This window comes from Bombina bombina, chromosome 2 (assembly GCF_027579735.1).
Source record: "Bombina bombina isolate aBomBom1 chromosome 2, aBomBom1.pri, whole genome shotgun sequence".
Taxonomy (NCBI): Eukaryota; Metazoa; Chordata; class Amphibia; order Anura; family Bombinatoridae; genus Bombina; species Bombina bombina.
In genome coordinates this window covers 411739507-411756825 of record NC_069500.1, presented here as the reverse complement: position 1 = coordinate 411756825, position 17319 = coordinate 411739507, and the positions used below count along the sequence as shown (strand labels likewise).

General features: G+C 39.3%; 1 protein-coding gene across 1 annotated transcript in view; it reads right to left on the bottom strand.

Annotated features, from left to right (window-relative positions):
- TXNRD2 (thioredoxin reductase 2) overlaps window positions 1-17319 on the bottom strand; it is a 566113-nt gene that overhangs the window by 78880 nt on the left and 469914 nt on the right. Inside the window, 2 exon segments of the mRNA XM_053701924.1 lie at window positions 8969-9064; window positions 11140-11276. Of these exon segments, the coding sequence (XP_053557899.1) occupies window positions 8969-9064; window positions 11140-11276 (233 nt within the window).

Below are 17319 nucleotides of genomic sequence, written 5' to 3'. Positions count from 1 at the left end.
CTCTTCACTTATTCCTGACTAAACGTAAAGAAACCACTTTCCCAGCCAAAGGCTTGGCGAAAGAGAAAAAAATGTTAAAAACCATTGATAAGATACCGACAGCTCAGTTGAAAACAACAACAACTGCGAGCTCACATCAAGGTGCAATAGCTATCGCTGACAACAACCATAAGATCTCGACTGAGAGACAGCAAAACTAACCCTCAGACAGATACCAAATCGTCCCTGAAGGGACAAGCGGAAGTTGCAGAACCCAAAGGCTTGATACTGAATTTAAAACAGCTTGCGAACACACAATTAAGGTGCAAATAGCTGCAGCTGGTTTCACTTAGGACCGATATAGATTCGGACTCCGAAATCTCAGACAAAAGATATGGCCAAAAGTCAGACCCCCGGTACGGTCGATGTTCTAGCTCCCTGAAGACCATCCAGTGATCTCATATGGAGGAGTGCACCCTGCAGTGCACTCCCATGTCCCAATGTCCCTGGACATTGGACTCTTGAAAGAGATACAGACCAAAGAGGCCAAGGAGACATCTTAACAGGTCTAGGAAGAGTGCAACCAGCACCCGAAGGTGCAACTGGATCCCGGACCCTCTGCTGTAAACCCACCTATGATGAAAGGCAAAGAATGACTGGGGGATGAGGGAAGTGGGGGAGGTATTTAAACCTTTGGCTGGGGTGTCTTTGTCTCCTCCTGGGGGCCAGGTTCTGAATTCCCAAAAGTAATGAATGCAGCTGTGAACTCTTCCCGTTTAAGAAGAAACGGTAAACTTTGAACTGACCTTTCTCGGTAATGCAACCAGGGCCTTCGTAATAGCAGAAGAAATTTTTTTTTTCCAATGCTGGAGGTATGCCACCTGCCTCAATCTGTAAGGAGCAGACAGGAGATGCATTAGTACACATCATTAGATTGATTGTTATGCAATAAAAAAATATCTAAGCATGAGTCACATAAATGAGCTGAAGAAGCTACTTCAGTTTTACAATAAGCACACTTCGCTTTGGTAGAATGGTGTTCAGCAGACTCCGACTGGTTCCTATGGTAAATTTAGGGACAGGTTGGGGCTGCTCCATTATGGCAAAAAAATTCAGTAAAAAAAATAGATGCAATATTTACTGTTATTAACCCCTTAAAGTGACAGTCTACACCAACATTTTTCTTATTTAAAAAGATAGGTAATCCCTTTATTACCCATTCCCCGTTTTTGCATAACCAACACAGTTATATTAATATACTTTTTACCTCTGTGATTACCTTGTATCTAAGCCTTTGCAGACAGCCTCCTTATCTAAGTGCCCTTGACAGACATGCAGTGTAGTCAATCAGGGAAGACTCCTAAATAACTTCACGGGAGTGAGCACAATGTTATCTATATGACACATGTGAACTAGCACAGTCTAACTGTGAAAAACTTTCAAAATGCTCTGAGCTAGGAGGCGGTTTTCAACTGTTTAGAAATCAGTTTGAGCCTAGCTAGGTTTAGCTTTTCAAAAATACCACCAAGGGAACAAAGCAAATTTAATGATAAAAGTAAATTGGAAAGTTGTTTAAAATTGCATGCCCTATCTGAATCATGAAAGTTTAGTTTTGAGTAGACTGTCCCTTTAAGGTAAGCTTTTTGAAGAAAATAAAAAATATGTCCCCTTTATGTAGTGTTGCATTGATGTTAAAGCGCTAAGCAAATGCAGCCTAGATAAGCAATAACTGTCAGTATGCGCAATTTCAAAACACCATTTTATCTGAAAAAAAGGGTGTGCTAGTGTGTGCGCATCAAACAAGAGTATCGATCACAACCTCAGAAAAACCTCTGAGCTAAGATCAGATGTTCAATTTCCACACAGTCAGCCTCAGAGAATCTAGATTTTGATAAAAAAAAAAAGGACCCTGAGTCAGAAGGTCCTTTCTCGGAGAAAGACGTCTCAGAGTAGCACACAACATCCTGATAAAGTCTGTATACTAAGTCCTGCAAGGCCACGCAAGACCTATTTGGATTGCAGACACTCTCGCCTGCTTGATACTTACAACAAATCGAGGAAGAAGTACTATCGGTGGGAACAGGTAAACAAAACTATAGGTGCATGGAACCGCCAAAGTGTCCACTACATTCCGCTTGGGGATCCCTCATACGAAACCCGTACCTCTGAAGTTGAAATGCGATACTATGAGATCTATCTCTGAAATTCCCCACTGCAGAACAATTTGATTGAACACTTCCGAATTGAGAGACTATTCCCCGGAGTGAAGAGTCTGTCGACTAAAGATAGTCTACTTCCCAGTTCTATATTCACTGAATGTGAATCGCTGAAAGAAAACAATGATGACTCTCTGCCCAAGAAAGAATGCAAGACACTTCTCTCATCGCTAGCGAGCTGTGGGTCCCCCCTTATGTTTAACATATGCCATTGCTGTGACATTATCAGACTGAATCGAATAAAACGGGCAGAAATCAACTGAGGACAAGCTAGCAGGGATTGAAGATGGCTCTGAGCTCCAGAATGTTTATGGGAAGAGACACCTCCTGATGGGACATAACTCCTGTGCTTACTGAGAGCCCCACAAAGCTCCCAATGTGACAGGCTCGCATCCATGGTTATATCCCAGGACGGATGGTGACAGGATCTAGTTGTATCACTTGTGCCAGGTCTAAGTGGTCTCCATTGTCTTAGCATGCGCAATTGGAGAGGTTGCAAATGAAAGCAATCAAACAGCATTGCATCCAATGCTGCCACCATAAGTCCCACTAGCTCCATGCACTGATCAATGGAAAAATGTGGGGTGGACTTAAGACATTGACAAGCATATGGGAGCTTGACCTTGCGCTGATCTGTGAGAATTTTTTTCACAACCATGGAATCTATAATCACTCCAAGAAAACTCACTCTTGTGCAAAGTACAACAGAACTCTTTTCTAGATTTACCTTCCACAAGACACCACAATTAGAGATGTTGCTAATTGAGAAGATTGAGCTTGAACCAAGATATCGTCCAAGTAAGGGGCCACAGCGATACCCCATAACCTGACCACTGCTAGTAGAGCGCCCGATACTTTCGTAAAAATTATTGGGGCTGTGGCCAAGCCAAAAGGAAGAACCGTGAAGTGGTAGTGGATAGGAATGTGTAGGTACATATCCTTCAAATCCACCGTAGTCATGTATTGTCCCTGAAAGACAAGAACTGGTTTACAGATTTTTAGATCCAGAATAGGGTGAAAAGTTCTTTCCTTCTTTTGATTAAAGGAATAGTCTAGTCAAAATTAAACTTTCATGGTTCAGATAGAGCATGTCACAAGGGCCAGAAAAGAATATGGCCTTTCTTTGGTGTGTTTTGGATCTTCAAGCAATGGAGGTGATTGTTCCAGTTCCTCCAGAAGAGTTGAGCAAGGGTTTTTTCTCAAACCTTTTCATTAAAGGAACAGTCTAGTCAAAATGAAACTTTCATGATTCAGATAGGGCAGGCAATTTTAAGCAACTTTCTTGTTTACTCCTATTATCAATTTTTCTTCGTTCTCTTGGTATCCTTATTTGAATGTAAGCAAGACGGCCCATTTTTGGTTCAGCACCTAGGTAGCACTTTCCGATTGGTGTCTAAATATAGACACCAATCAACAAGCGCTACACAGGTGCTGAACCAAAAATGGGCCGACTCCTATGCTTACATTCTTGCTTTTTCAAATAAAGATACCAGGAGAGCGAAGAAAATTGATAATAGGAGTAAATTAGAAAGTTGCTTAAAATTGTCTGCCCTATCTGAATCATGAAAGTTTAATTTTGACTAGACTATTCCTTTAATGAAAAGGTTTGAGAAAAAACCCTTGCTCAACTCTTCTGGAGGAAATGGAACAATCACCTCCATTGCTTGAAGGTCCGAAACACACAGAAGAAAGGCCATCTTCTTTTCTGGCCTTTATGACACTCAGGGCAAGAGAAACCTGCCTCTTGGAGGCTGAGACCGGAAATCTATCCTGTAGCCCTGGGAGACAATCTCCTGTACCCAAGGATCCTGGATAGATTTGGCCCAAACCCTCCCAGAGCTAACTCCGGTTCAGGGGCTGCCCCTTCATGTGGATTTAGGGTTAGGAACAGACTTCTTGGTCTGCATGCCTTTGTTCCACACTGGGTTAAGTTTCCAGGTACCTCTGGATGATTCGGGTTTGTTTGAAGAAGAGTTTCTCTGTGGCTTATTCTGATAAAAGGATCAAAAGCAACCACTGTTCTACCCTTTTGTCTAGCCTTTTTATTTTTTAGAAATCCTATCTGCTGACCAGGACTTCAGCCAGAGAGCCCTCCTGGCTAATACGGCAAGACTAGTATTCTTACGTACAATTTGAATAATTGCATCACAAATTAACGCGTTAGCCGTCTTGATACGGTCCTAAATCTTGCCTGGATACGGTTCTAAATCTCCTCCAAGGGAGATTCCACTGTAATCAATTAAAATAAGGACTAAACACCAAAAGGCAGCAGCTTCTGCCACAGCAGCGATACCAGTTGGGAAAGGCCTTGAACAAAGGCCCTCATCAGATATCCCTCTAGTTTCCTGTTCATTGGGTCCTTCACAGAAGTAATGTCCTCTAGCGGACTGGTGGTTCTCTTAGCTAAGGAAGAGATAGCTCCATCCACCTTTGGGAAAGTAGGTTTAGATTCAGAGGAACAATGCTTAACCTCCCTCTTGCGCTTACCAACAGGTGGAAAATCTCCCAAAACCGCTGATACTGCCAACTGCAGTTGAGTAGTGAAATCTGGGGGCAATGAGGCCATGCCACCCTGAGGTACAGAGGCAGGCCTTCATAGCACACTGTTTTGGGAGTTAGGGTTTACCAATTAATAATGTAGAGGAGAGTCAGAAGGGCATACTGCTGTATCCATACTGGTAGGGCCCGCCATTTGAGTCAACGGCATTGGGCCAGGGGAGGCTACAGAATCTTGAGTGAACTGCAGAATGAGACTGCAAAACAGGCGTTAAGCAGGAACTGCACAGCTGAGCTGGTGGACACACTATGTTCACTTTGCCCAACAAACATATATTTGCATTAATAACCATCTTAGATGTCTCTCCTTCAGAATGCTCACTAGTTCCCAGTTGATCCATCTCACCCCAGCTAGGTCACTATAGCAGTAGAGAAAAAACAGCCTCTTAGAGAAAAATAAATAATAACACACACTGAGAATAGGGTTACCACTTTCTAAGTGCAGTGCCGGTAACTACTTCTGTACCTCTTAGCATCGCCTCTAGTGCTTCAGTTAAACTGAACCCAAATGTTTTCTTTCGTAATTCACTAATTTACTCCTATTATCGTTCTCTTGCTATCTTTATTTGAAAAAGAAGGCATCTAAGGTTTTTTTTTGGTTCAGCCCTCTGGACAGCACTTTTTTATTAGTGGATGAATTTATCCACAAATCAGCAAGAACAACCCAGGTTGTTCACCAAAAATGGGCCGGCATTTCAAATAAAGATACCAAGAGAATGAAGAAAATTTGATAATAGGAGTAAATTATAAAGTTGCTTAAAATGTCATGCTCTATTTGAACCACGAAAGAAAAAAAAAATTGAGTTCAGTGTCCCTTTAAGGCGAGTCTTACCACGCCATATATTGTCTGTAGACACTTGCGATCTGACCGTCTGAACGCTGCCAAGTCTGTACCAGAGCATGGGAGGAAGAAGGCAGAGCTCAAGCTGACAGTGACTCATGGCAGGAAAAAGTAATGAACTCATCCCAGTCGTGACAGTCATGTAATGTCGCCTGTACACCTAGAGACGCCAAACAGAGAGCCAAGAGTGAATGGAGTCACTATAAAAAAAAAAGACATTAACATAGCCCTTAAGTCAGCCCCCAGTCACTAAAACCCCCTTTGTTATGCCGACTGTGAGGAGGAATGACCATAAGTGTCCATAGAAAAGTATAAAGCCACCCATCTAACATACTAAAGGCAACTAGCCTGTATGGAGGGCCATAGGAAACAAAGTACTTACCCATGTGCTGCCGATCCGGTGATCACAGCACTTAGGTCATCCCACATTGTGACAGACAGGAGTATAGCATTTTGAATACCAGGAGGTGGCTAGGAAACTTACCTGAGACTCCAGGTCTGCTTAGTCCTGTATTCAAACAGTGAGATAAAAAGGGACTGCAATGACTACACTACCCTCTTTTCTAGGAACTATCCATTGAGGGCTTGCTTCTAAAAATCTTTTGTAGAGCACATCTATTTCTGCCTACCTCCTAAACTAGGCAAAGAACTACTGGGAGGGAGAGGGAAGTAGGAGGGATAGTTAAGTGCTCTGGTTGGGGTGTCTTTGCCTCCTCCTTGTGACCAGGTGATGTAATCCCCATATATCAAAATGGGTTTTGTGGATTCTCACTACTATTAGAATGAAAACACTGCAGTCTTGCCAAAAAAGCATTTTACTATACCTCACTGTGGGAGGAGAGGGTTCTCTGCCACTGGGGTAATATTTAAAATCATTACCATATGCAGAGACTGTATTGAATGACAATACAATTTATTTGTGTCAACTGAAACTCAAACTCTCTTGTTAAAATACAATAGTGAAACTAGTACATGAATAATAAACATGAGTATATATTGTGTTATATGTATGTATTATACTGTAAAATACTATATTATGTATTTTAAGCAATTTAAATATTACTACACCAAATGTATTATAAAATTAAAACACATTTGGGGGGCGTGGCTATGATGAGTCGCAAATTATGAAGCGCCCAGGATCGTCTGGATAATCCGTCAAATATCCTAAAAGATTCTTCTTATCATAATTTGTACTTGGGAAGACTCCACTATATCATAATCTGCTGACTTCAGTAATATCAAGAGTGTTCCAGTTATTATAACCTGGGTCCTGATTCAGCCTGTTACGCACTTAGGAGACGGCCTTCTCCTTTGCGCTCAACACACCCCATGGTCCTCTGGGTAAGAACAGCTCTGGTTCTGTTCATAAATCTGATCTACTATCTTGCTAAGATTACAGCCTATTGTGCTATTCTACCCCTATGAAAACCTCCATAACCGTCAACCAAAGCTAGCAGCATACACCAAATAGAGATGGAGGCTAACTATGAACTGCACATAAAAGTGCAGATCCTCCTGAAAAACCTTGAGAGGCAGATCGATACGTCATTAGTCAACTCACGGCTCTCTTAAAGCCTGCACCTCTGGAGCAAGGCAACCAGCAACTTGCATTGAATGAGGTCTTCCTGGAGACTACGAGTCCCTTAGAGACAGGTCCGGCTCCATCTAGTTAGGACGCAAGTCAGTATGCTTCCGAATCCAGTGGGTACCAGGTGTGTGCGGCAGGCTCCCCGGGGCTTGCTTGGTTTCACCCATTGCCAAGGACTACTCCACACACGGCAGATCAAGCAAGTCAATGTCATCGGAATGGAAAAAACCTGTGTCACATAGACCACATCATAACGCCTGCCGGAACGTCTGAAGCTGTGATTTTGGACTCCAGGTCTGACTCGGCGAGTAGATTATTCAAGCTGCTTCATCAATGGATGGCACAAAATGGTCAGACTTCAGCTTCTAGCATATATGCCATTGCGGGGGTCCAGCATTGTAACGAAATGTACAGGATCTTTCTACCATTTCTGAAAATAGGTGTGGGCTCTTTGTAAACCGAGTTAGGGATATCTTGAGATTAATTCTATCCCCACTCTGAATATTTAGTGTAGTGGCTTCAAAATTAGATGGAAGTTGGAGTAAGCAGCTCTATTTCACTTACCAGTAGTCTCATCACCTTGTAACATTATTGGCCTATGTTTTACACTGTTATATCATTTTGGATGATTAGTTTGTCTGATGTTTTCTTCTTGACTTATAACCTGTCAGCTCCATATGTTCCTAAATTATCTAGGATTGTGTTGTACTCTGCTTTTGTTTCTATCCTTATCTATATGTGGGCATAACAAATCTTCATATCATATTAAAGTCTATCTAAATAATGTACTAGCTAGCTGGTAGACTGCATCCTCTCCGAGCCGAGTAGACATAGCCACATGAGTGGGGATTGGACACAAATTATATACCAGCTTTAAACTCTGGCTACTAGGGATAATTAATGGATATATCTAAAAGTAGGGGCATCTACTAGTGTGGAGTTAAACGAAAACTCTAGGTCTCAAACTAGATTGGGACACCATAGTGGTATGCGTTACACCCTCCTTATACAGGTTCCCAACAGAAATTAGATCAGTTCCACTTGAGGAATCCTTTAACATGCCACAACCACTTCGATCCTATATGATACTAGGGGTTTTCATCATACAATTTATTGTAGCTACTGCACATAAGGCTGTAATCACTCATCACTCATTTATACTTATTACTATATCAATATAAAGTATTTTATTTACTTATACCAATGAATATATATGCTATTGCCAAATTAAACTTTTTGTTTTTATGTAAGCTAGAAAAGTCATAAAATATTAGTTGCTCTGTAATATTAATATATGTACTACTAAGGCCAATGAGTAGCCATGTCAACCGCTAATCTTCCTTTCTGGACATTAAAATACTGATTAGGTCCAAAAGTGACGCGCTTAGAGGCAGGAAGATCATTTGCTATCAGAAAAATGAGGTTTCTATATATCTAACTAGTTGTTTATTTTTTGTTATTTTGACTATTACTATGTACGAACACTATATTGCATGATGTATTTACAAAAACCTCAATAAAAGAAATATGAATTTAAATAAAAAATAAATAAAACACATTTGCTATTATGCAGTTAAAATAGAAGTGTATAAAAGTAAATACAAAACTAAACTCTCCAGAGTGTGGCTTCCTCAGTAAAGATCCTCCTGGCATTCCAGTGAAACATTACAACAAACCAAGAGTAATTTCATTACGAAATGTCCAACTACAGTGTGGTGAATTCTTAGCGGGGGGGGGGATGGGGCACCAGTTTATAATGGTTATCACAGCCCCTATTCTACTCACACTCTCATAGTCCATGAGTTCTTTTGAGTTAGCAAATAAACGACGAGCCAAGAGCTTTCCAGCAGCAATAGCAGTAGGTGTAAGTTCTGGGCGACCCTGGGAAAAAACAGTATATCTTCATGTTATTAATCCAAAAGAAAGCCAGCATTTAATTCAATTTATTTAAAAAAAAAAACACCACAAAAGTAAAAATTGGGAAGTTGTATAAAATTGCATGTTCTATTTGAATACAAAATTTGGGGTTTCGTGTCCCTTTAAGACACTTTCACATTCCAATTTACCTTCATTATCACATTGTGCACACTTTCTGAGGCACCAGTTCACAGTACATATGTATATCATTCTGTGATTGGCTATTAGCTGTCACATAATACAGGAAACAGGGAAATTAAAAAAAACTTTGAAGATTGTCAGGGGGAAACAAATCTGCTCCTTTGAAATTCAAAGTGTTATTGATTTTCATAATGCATGTGTGAATTATGCAATGCTACTGAATTTAGTGATCCTTTAATACATTCTAATCTGTTCTAAAACGGATAATAAAAGGCCTGCCCACTCCTCAAACGTTTTTAAATCTTTTGTGTGTGTGTGTGTTGGTGTACACAGCCTGTGCAGAGGTAGGCTAAATGTACCCACCAATGAGCAAGCGCTACCCAGAGTTCTGAACCAAAAATGGGCCAGCTCCTAAGCTTACATTCCTGCTTTTTAATTAAAGATACCAAGAAAATGAAGGAAAATTGATAATAGGAGTAAATTAGAACGTTGCTTAAAAGTGCATGCTCTATCTGAATCATGAAAGAAAAAAAATTGGGTTTTATATCCCTTTAATAAAGCTGGCTTTTCTTTTCATATTCGTGGAGGCTTGCTCACCAGGGCTAACACAGCTTTGGGAAGTGTTCCTAACAGTCACTAAGAAATGAATAACTAGGTATGTGATGTTCATTTAAACATTTTTTCACACAAAATATATATATTTTTTAATTTTTTAGGTCTTTTTTATTTTTTTTCCCAAGGGTTTTTGATGCTTCCTCGTGTTAATGTTGCTACACAAACTGGTTAAGCATCTAAACAAACATACTTACTGTACAGAAGATAATTTTGAATAAAAAATTCTACGATATTCTGAAGCTTTTAGTTGAATAATTATGTTATGATGGCCTTGTCCATGGACAAAATAAATAAGAACATTTGTTCTGCAAACCATAAATGCATGAAATAAAATGTATGTTGCTGCAATAAATAAAGGTTAAAATGAGGCAATGACTATCAGATAAATCTGTAAATGTTATAGTAATTGCTTGTATAGCCAAGGCTTCTAATATTCCCAAGACTTTAAATTGTACATTTAGCTGTATGCACTCAAAGTTTAATTAATGTACTTACCACCTTATGAACAAAAATACAATTCTCCAGTCTTTAAAAGAGAGTTGTATAAGAAAAGTGGCCCCTGCAAACAGTCTGAGCCCTGCAACTATTTCTAACCAACAGTTATGGAGCACGGCTGGTAGTCGTCACTCCAGCAGGAAGTACACATGGCATCTTGACATTCCAAAAATAAGCAGAAGATTGAGGTGACAGATAAAAAGCGTGAAAGTGCCACTCCAAGCTTTCTGTCCAGAGCCACTAATTACACAAACATCCTTACAGATACAACAATAGTGTCCGAGTTGCTTTATTTGATCAAACCAACTTATTCATGGGAATTCCTCCTCATAACAGAAGTGAGGGGTCAATGTGCCGATTAGTATTGGTATGAGATTGGCTATACCACATTCTGTGGCAATAAATATTGGAATCTGAACACTGTAAAATGTGAGGTTTTATAGATTAACTGCTCAATGCCCTTTTACTATGAAGCAAGCATTTTAAGGTCTGGAAAGTGGGTTTGGTATAACCTGAAGCTGTCTGGGGGCACCAGAGTTTATGTCGGTTCTTTTGAAGTCATAAAATGGTTCCATGACTGAATGAATGCGGTACAGGCTGCACAAAACCATTGTATGCAATTTAGACATTATACCAGTACACACACAGGCACAGATCTTGCTTTAGCAGAAAGAACAAAAACTAACACTTTGATCCTTAATTCAGCTAAAATTAATTATACACAATACATAATAAATCTAGGCACAGTGATTGAAGCAGTTTTTGATATACACTAAAGCAGTCAGCACCTCTGAAATGTCTCCAATTGCAAATATGTGTGGGACCGATGTTGCTTCTGAAGCATCAACAATAATCTTTCCAGTGTCTGATTTTATTTTCACTCCCACCTTCTCCAAATTCAGTTGTTGTGTTTCTGGAGCACGACCTGGAGGAGTAAAAAATAGCAGAGTAAAGTGTTCATACTGCTGAATGGTTTACACCAACTATAAACTGTTTTGTAACATTATACTGGTGTAACTTTAATTACTCCTCCTTCATATTTAAAGGGACAGTCTAGCCAAAATTAAACTGTCATGATTAAGATAGGGTATGCAATTTTAAACAACTTTCCAATTTACTTTAATTATCAAATTTGCTTTGTTCTCGTGTTATTCTTAGTTGAAAGCTAAACCTAGTTAGGCTCATATGCTAATTTTTAAGTCTTTGAAGGCCGTCTCTTATCTGAATGCATTTCACAGTTTTTCACAGCTGTAGGGCATTAGTTCATGTGTGCCATATAGATACATTGTGCTCACGCCCGTGGAGTTACCTAGGAGTCAGCACTGATTGGCTAAAATTCATGTCTGTAAAAAGAACTGAAATAAGGGGGCAGTCTGCAGAGGCTTAGATACAAGGTAATCACAGAGGTAAAACGTGTATTAAAAGCATACTAAACCCAAATTTTTTGTTTTCAACTTTTCTTTATTCTTTTGCTATCTTTATTTGAAAAAGAAGGCATCTAAGCTAAGGAGCCAGACAATTGGACAGCATTTAGCCACCAATCACCAAGCACAACTCAGGTTGTGAATAAAAAATGAGCCGCTTCTATACTTACATTCTTGCTTTTAAAATAAAGATAGCAAGAGAATGAAGAACAATTAATAGGAAGAAAGTTAAAAGAAAAAATTTGGGTTCAGTGTCCCTTTAATATAATTATGTTGATTATGCAAAACTGGGGAATGGGTAATAAAGGGATTATCCATCTTTTTAAACAATAAATATTCTGGAGTAGACTGTCCCTTTAATATAGAGCTTGTGAGTCTAATACTTTAATAGAAACCAAAGTACAGAAATAGGAAGTTTTTCGCTGAAGTTTAAAGGAGAGGGGGTAAAATCAGTAAAAGTTTACAAAATGAGTGATCATCTGAGATTTCTGAAAAGTATTAAATTGTTTGTGCTAATATTAAAGGATTCCAAAACTTTCTTTTTTGTCTACACCGTGACCACAAATGTAAATTACCAAACATGCATATATTAGAAATTACCTACTTTTATATTCCACCGATGTTTCTCTGCCATATAAAATTATTTTTTTATTTTCTCAAATGACGTTGTTCAAGACAACCTTCTAAAATGGGCCGTGCACTGTCTAAATCAATTTCCAATCCGATCTCAATGTTTTGCATATAATTAAGTGACTATTTCGTCACCATGCGCATGCGTATTGCGATCCATCCATTTGCGCATGCGCAAATCCCCCTCCGTGATACCACAATTACAGTGGGTGCATATAATTAAGTGACTGTTTTGTCACCATGCGCATGCGTATTGCGATCTATAGATTTGCGCATGCGCATATCCCCTCCATGATACCACAATTACAGCGGGTCTGCTGGTGAGTGACGTCGATTTAGCATATCGCGCATGCGCATAGCGGCTATACTCCGCCATTATGATAACCTGGGTTATCGGTCAGGGTTGGAGAATTGAAATGTATAGCCAGCGATGGGTTTGGAAACTCTTTGATTTTCGGAATGGGATTTAACCTAAATGGTAGTTCTTTGAAAATACAAGTAAATTACAAAGTAAATTATAATATAATGATATTGCGATTGCAGGAATTTTTTTGGGGGGGTTTAGTGTCCCTTTAATAATGACATGAAAAAAAAAAACATTTGCAGCAGAAAGAAATCTGCAGTAATATACAAGTTCCTGATCTAATGAAAACACATTCGACATTAGGGGCCCGATCCGATATGCAGCGTCGCCCGCAAAAGCCGGCGACGCCGAATTTTGCGCGGGTTTGGTATCCTATATACGGTGTAACCTAGAAGTTACGCTCGTATATTTCTGCCTTCGCCAGTAGTTTTTTGGGCCATAGACGGGTACACCAAACCCGCGCAGTTTGGTATCCAATATACAGCGTAAGGACTTACGTGGCGAAAATGGAGAAATCTTACTCCATTTTCACCTCGGCACAAAATGCAGCCGTAGTAAGCCTTACGCTGTCTATTGGAGCCCCGTAACTCCCTAAACTAGCTACAAAATAAAACCTAACACCTAACGCATGCGCAATGTCTATCTACCTGTCAACCGCGATCCCCCGCCGCAATCCCTAATAAAGTATTTAACCCCTAAACCGCCACTCCCGGACCCCGTCGCCACCTACATTAAATGTATAACCCCCCAATGTGATCCCCCTACTCCGTCGCCACCTACATTACATACCCCCTAATGTGAGCCCCTTACACCGCCGCCATCTACATTACATACCCCCTAATGTGAGCTCCTACCCCACCGCCAGCTAAATTACAATTATTAACCCCTAATCTAATCCCCCTACCCCGCCGCCAGCTATATTAAATTATTAACCCCTTATCTAATCCCCCTACACCGCCGCCAGCTATATTAAATACATTAACCCCAAATCTAATCCCCCTACACCGCCGCCAGCTATATTAAATGTATTAACCCCTAATCTAATCCCCCTACACCACCGTCAGCTATATTAAAATTATTAACCCCTAATTTAATCCCCCTATACCGCCGCCAGCTATATTAAATACATTAACCCCTAACCTAATCCCCCTAAAGTAATCACCTCTATTACCAGCTCTTAAAAGGGCCTTTTGCGGGGCTTTTCCCCAAAGTAATCAGCTCTTTTACCTATAATCTAAATTCCCCTACACCGCCGCCACCTATAATAAATGTATTAACCCCTAATCTAATCCCCCTACACTGCCGCCACCTATATTAAATAGATTAACCCCTAATCTAATCCCTCTACACTGCCGCCACCTATATTAACCCTAATCATATTAGGGTTAATAGTTATTATATTATATATATTAACTATATTAACCCTAATTATATTAGGGTTAATATAGTTAATATCGTTATTATATTATATATATATTAAGTATAATAATCCTATCTAACTCTAACACCCCTAACTAAATTCTTATTAAAATAAATCTAATTAATATTAATATTATTAATTAAAATATTCCTATTTAAATCTAAATACTTACCTATAAAATAAACCCTAAGATAGCTACAATGTAATTAATAATTACATTGTAGCTATTTTAGGGTTTATATTTATTTTACAGGTAACTTGGTATTTATTTTAACTAAGTACAATAGCTATTAAATAGTTAATAACTATTTAATAGCTACCTTGTTAAAATAATTACCAATTTACCTGTAAAATAAATCCTAACCTAAGTTACAAATACACCTACACTATCAATAAATTAAATAAACTACAAATATCTAAACTAAAATACAATTAAATAAACTAAATTACAAAAACAAACTCTAAATTACAAAAATAAAAAAAGATTACAAGAATTTTAAGCTAATTACACCTATTCTAAGCCCCCTAATAAAATAATAAAGCCCCCCCAAAATAAAAAAAATTCCCTACCCTATTCTAAATTACAAAAGTTAACAGCTCTATTACCAGCCCTTAAAAGGGCCTTTTGCAGGGCCTGCCCCAAAGTAAACAGCTCTTTTGCCTGTAAAAAAAACACAATACCACCCCCCAACATTACAACCCACCACCCACATACCGCTACTCTAAACCCACCCAAACCCCCCTTAAAAAACCTAACACTAAGCCCCAGAAGATCTCCCTACCTTGAGTCGTCTTCACCCAGCCGGGCCGAACTCTTCATCCAATCCGGGCGATGTCTTCATCTAAGCGGCAAAGAAGAAGTCTTCCATCCGGCGATGTCTTCATCCAAGCGGCAAAGAAGAAGTCTTCCATCCGGCGATGTCTTCATTCAAGCGGCAAAGAATAGGTCCTCCATCGGGGCGAAGTTTTCTTCCAAGCGACATCTTCAATCTTCTTTCTTCAGCCCTCCGACGCGGAACATCCATCTGGCCCGACGACTGAACGACGAATGAAGTTTCCTTTAAATGACGTCATCCAAGATGGCGTCCGTCGAATTCCGATTGGCTGATAGAATCCTATAAGCCAATCGGAATTAAGGTAAGAAAATCTGATTGGCTGATTCAATCAGCCAATCAGATTCAAGTTCAATCCGATTGGCTGATCCAATCAGCCAATCAGATTGAGCTCGCATTCTATTGGCTCTTCCGATCAGCCAATAGAATGCAAGCTCAATCTGATTGGCTGATTGGATCAGCCAATCGGATTGAACTTGAATATGATTGGCTGATTGAATCAGCCAATCAGATTTTCTTACCTTAATTCCGATTGGCTGATAGAATCCTATCAGCCAATCGGAATTCGACGGACACCATCTTAGATGACGTCATTTTAAGGAAAACATAATTTATGTAAGAACTTACCTGATAAATTCATTTCTTTCATATTAGCAAGAGTCCATGAGCTAGTGACGTATGGGATATACATTCCTACCAGGAGGGGCAAAGTTTCCCAAACCTTAAAATGCCTATAAATACACCCCTCACCACACCCACAATTCAGTTTAACGAATAGCCAAGAAGTGGGGTGATAAGAAAAAAGTGCGAAAGCATATAAAATAAGGAATTGGAATAATTGTGCTTTATACAAAAAAATCATAACCACCACAAAAAAGGGCGGGCCTCATGGACTCTTGCTAATATGAAAGAAATGAATTTATCAGGTAAGTTCTTACATAAATTATGTTTTCTTTCATGTAATTAGCAAGAGTCCATGAGCTAGTGACGTATGGGATAATGACTACCCAAGATGTGGATCTTTCCACACAAGAGTCACTAGAGAGGGAGGGATAAAATAAAGACAGCCAATTCCTGCTGAAAATAATCCACACCCAAAATAAAGTTTAATGAAAAACATAAGCAGAAGATTCAAACTGAAACCGCTGCCTGAAGTACTTTTCTACCAAAAACTGCTTCAGAAGAAGAAAATACAACAAAATGGTAGAATTTGGTAAAAGTATGCAAAGAGGACCAAGTTGCCGCTTTGCAAATCTGATCAACCGAAGCTTCATTCCTAAACGCCCAGGAAGTAGAAACTGACCTAGTAGAATGAGCTGTAATCCTATGAGGCGGAGTCTTACCCGACTCAACATAGGCAAGATGAATTAAAGATTTCAACCAAGATGCCAAAGAAATGGCAGAAGTTTTCTGGCCTTTCTAAAACCGGAAAAGATAACAAATAAACTAGAAGTCTTTCGGAAAGACTTAGTAGCTTCAACATAATATTTCAAAGCTCTAATAACATCCAAAGAATGCAACGATTTCTCCTTAGAATTCTTAGGATTAGGACATAATGAAGGAACCACAATGTCTCTACTAATGTTGTTGGAATTCACAACTTAGGTAAAAATTCAAAAGAAGTTCGCAACACCGCCTTATCCTGATGAAAAATCAGAAAAGGAGACTCACAAGAAAGAGCAGATAATTCAGAAACTCTTCTGGCAGAAAAGATGGCCAAAAGGAACAAAACTTTCCAAGAAAGTAATTTAATATCCAATGAATGCATAGGTTCAAATGGAGGAGCTTGAAGAGCCCCCAGAACCAAATTCAAACTCCAAGGAGGAGAAATTGACTTAATGACAGGCTTTATACAAACCAAAGCTTGTACAAAACAATGAATATCAGGAAGAATAGCAATCTTTCTGTGAAAAAGAACAGAAAGAGCAGAGATTTGACCTTTCAAGGAACTTGCGGACAAAGCCTTATCTAAACCATCCTGAAGAAACTGTAATATTCTCGGTATTCTAAAAGAATGCCAAGAAAATGATGAGAAAGACACCAAGAAATATAAGTCTTCCAGACTCTATAATATATCTCTCTGGATACAGATTTACGAGCCTGTAACATAGTATTAATCACAGAGTCAGAGAAACCTCTTTGACCAAGAATCAAGCGTTCAATCTCCATACCTTTAAATTTAAGGATTTCAGATCCTGATGGAAAAAAGGACCTTGAGACAAAAGGTCTGGTCTTAACGGAAGAGTCCACGGTTGGAAAGAGGCCATCCGGACAAGATCCGCATACCAAAACCTGTG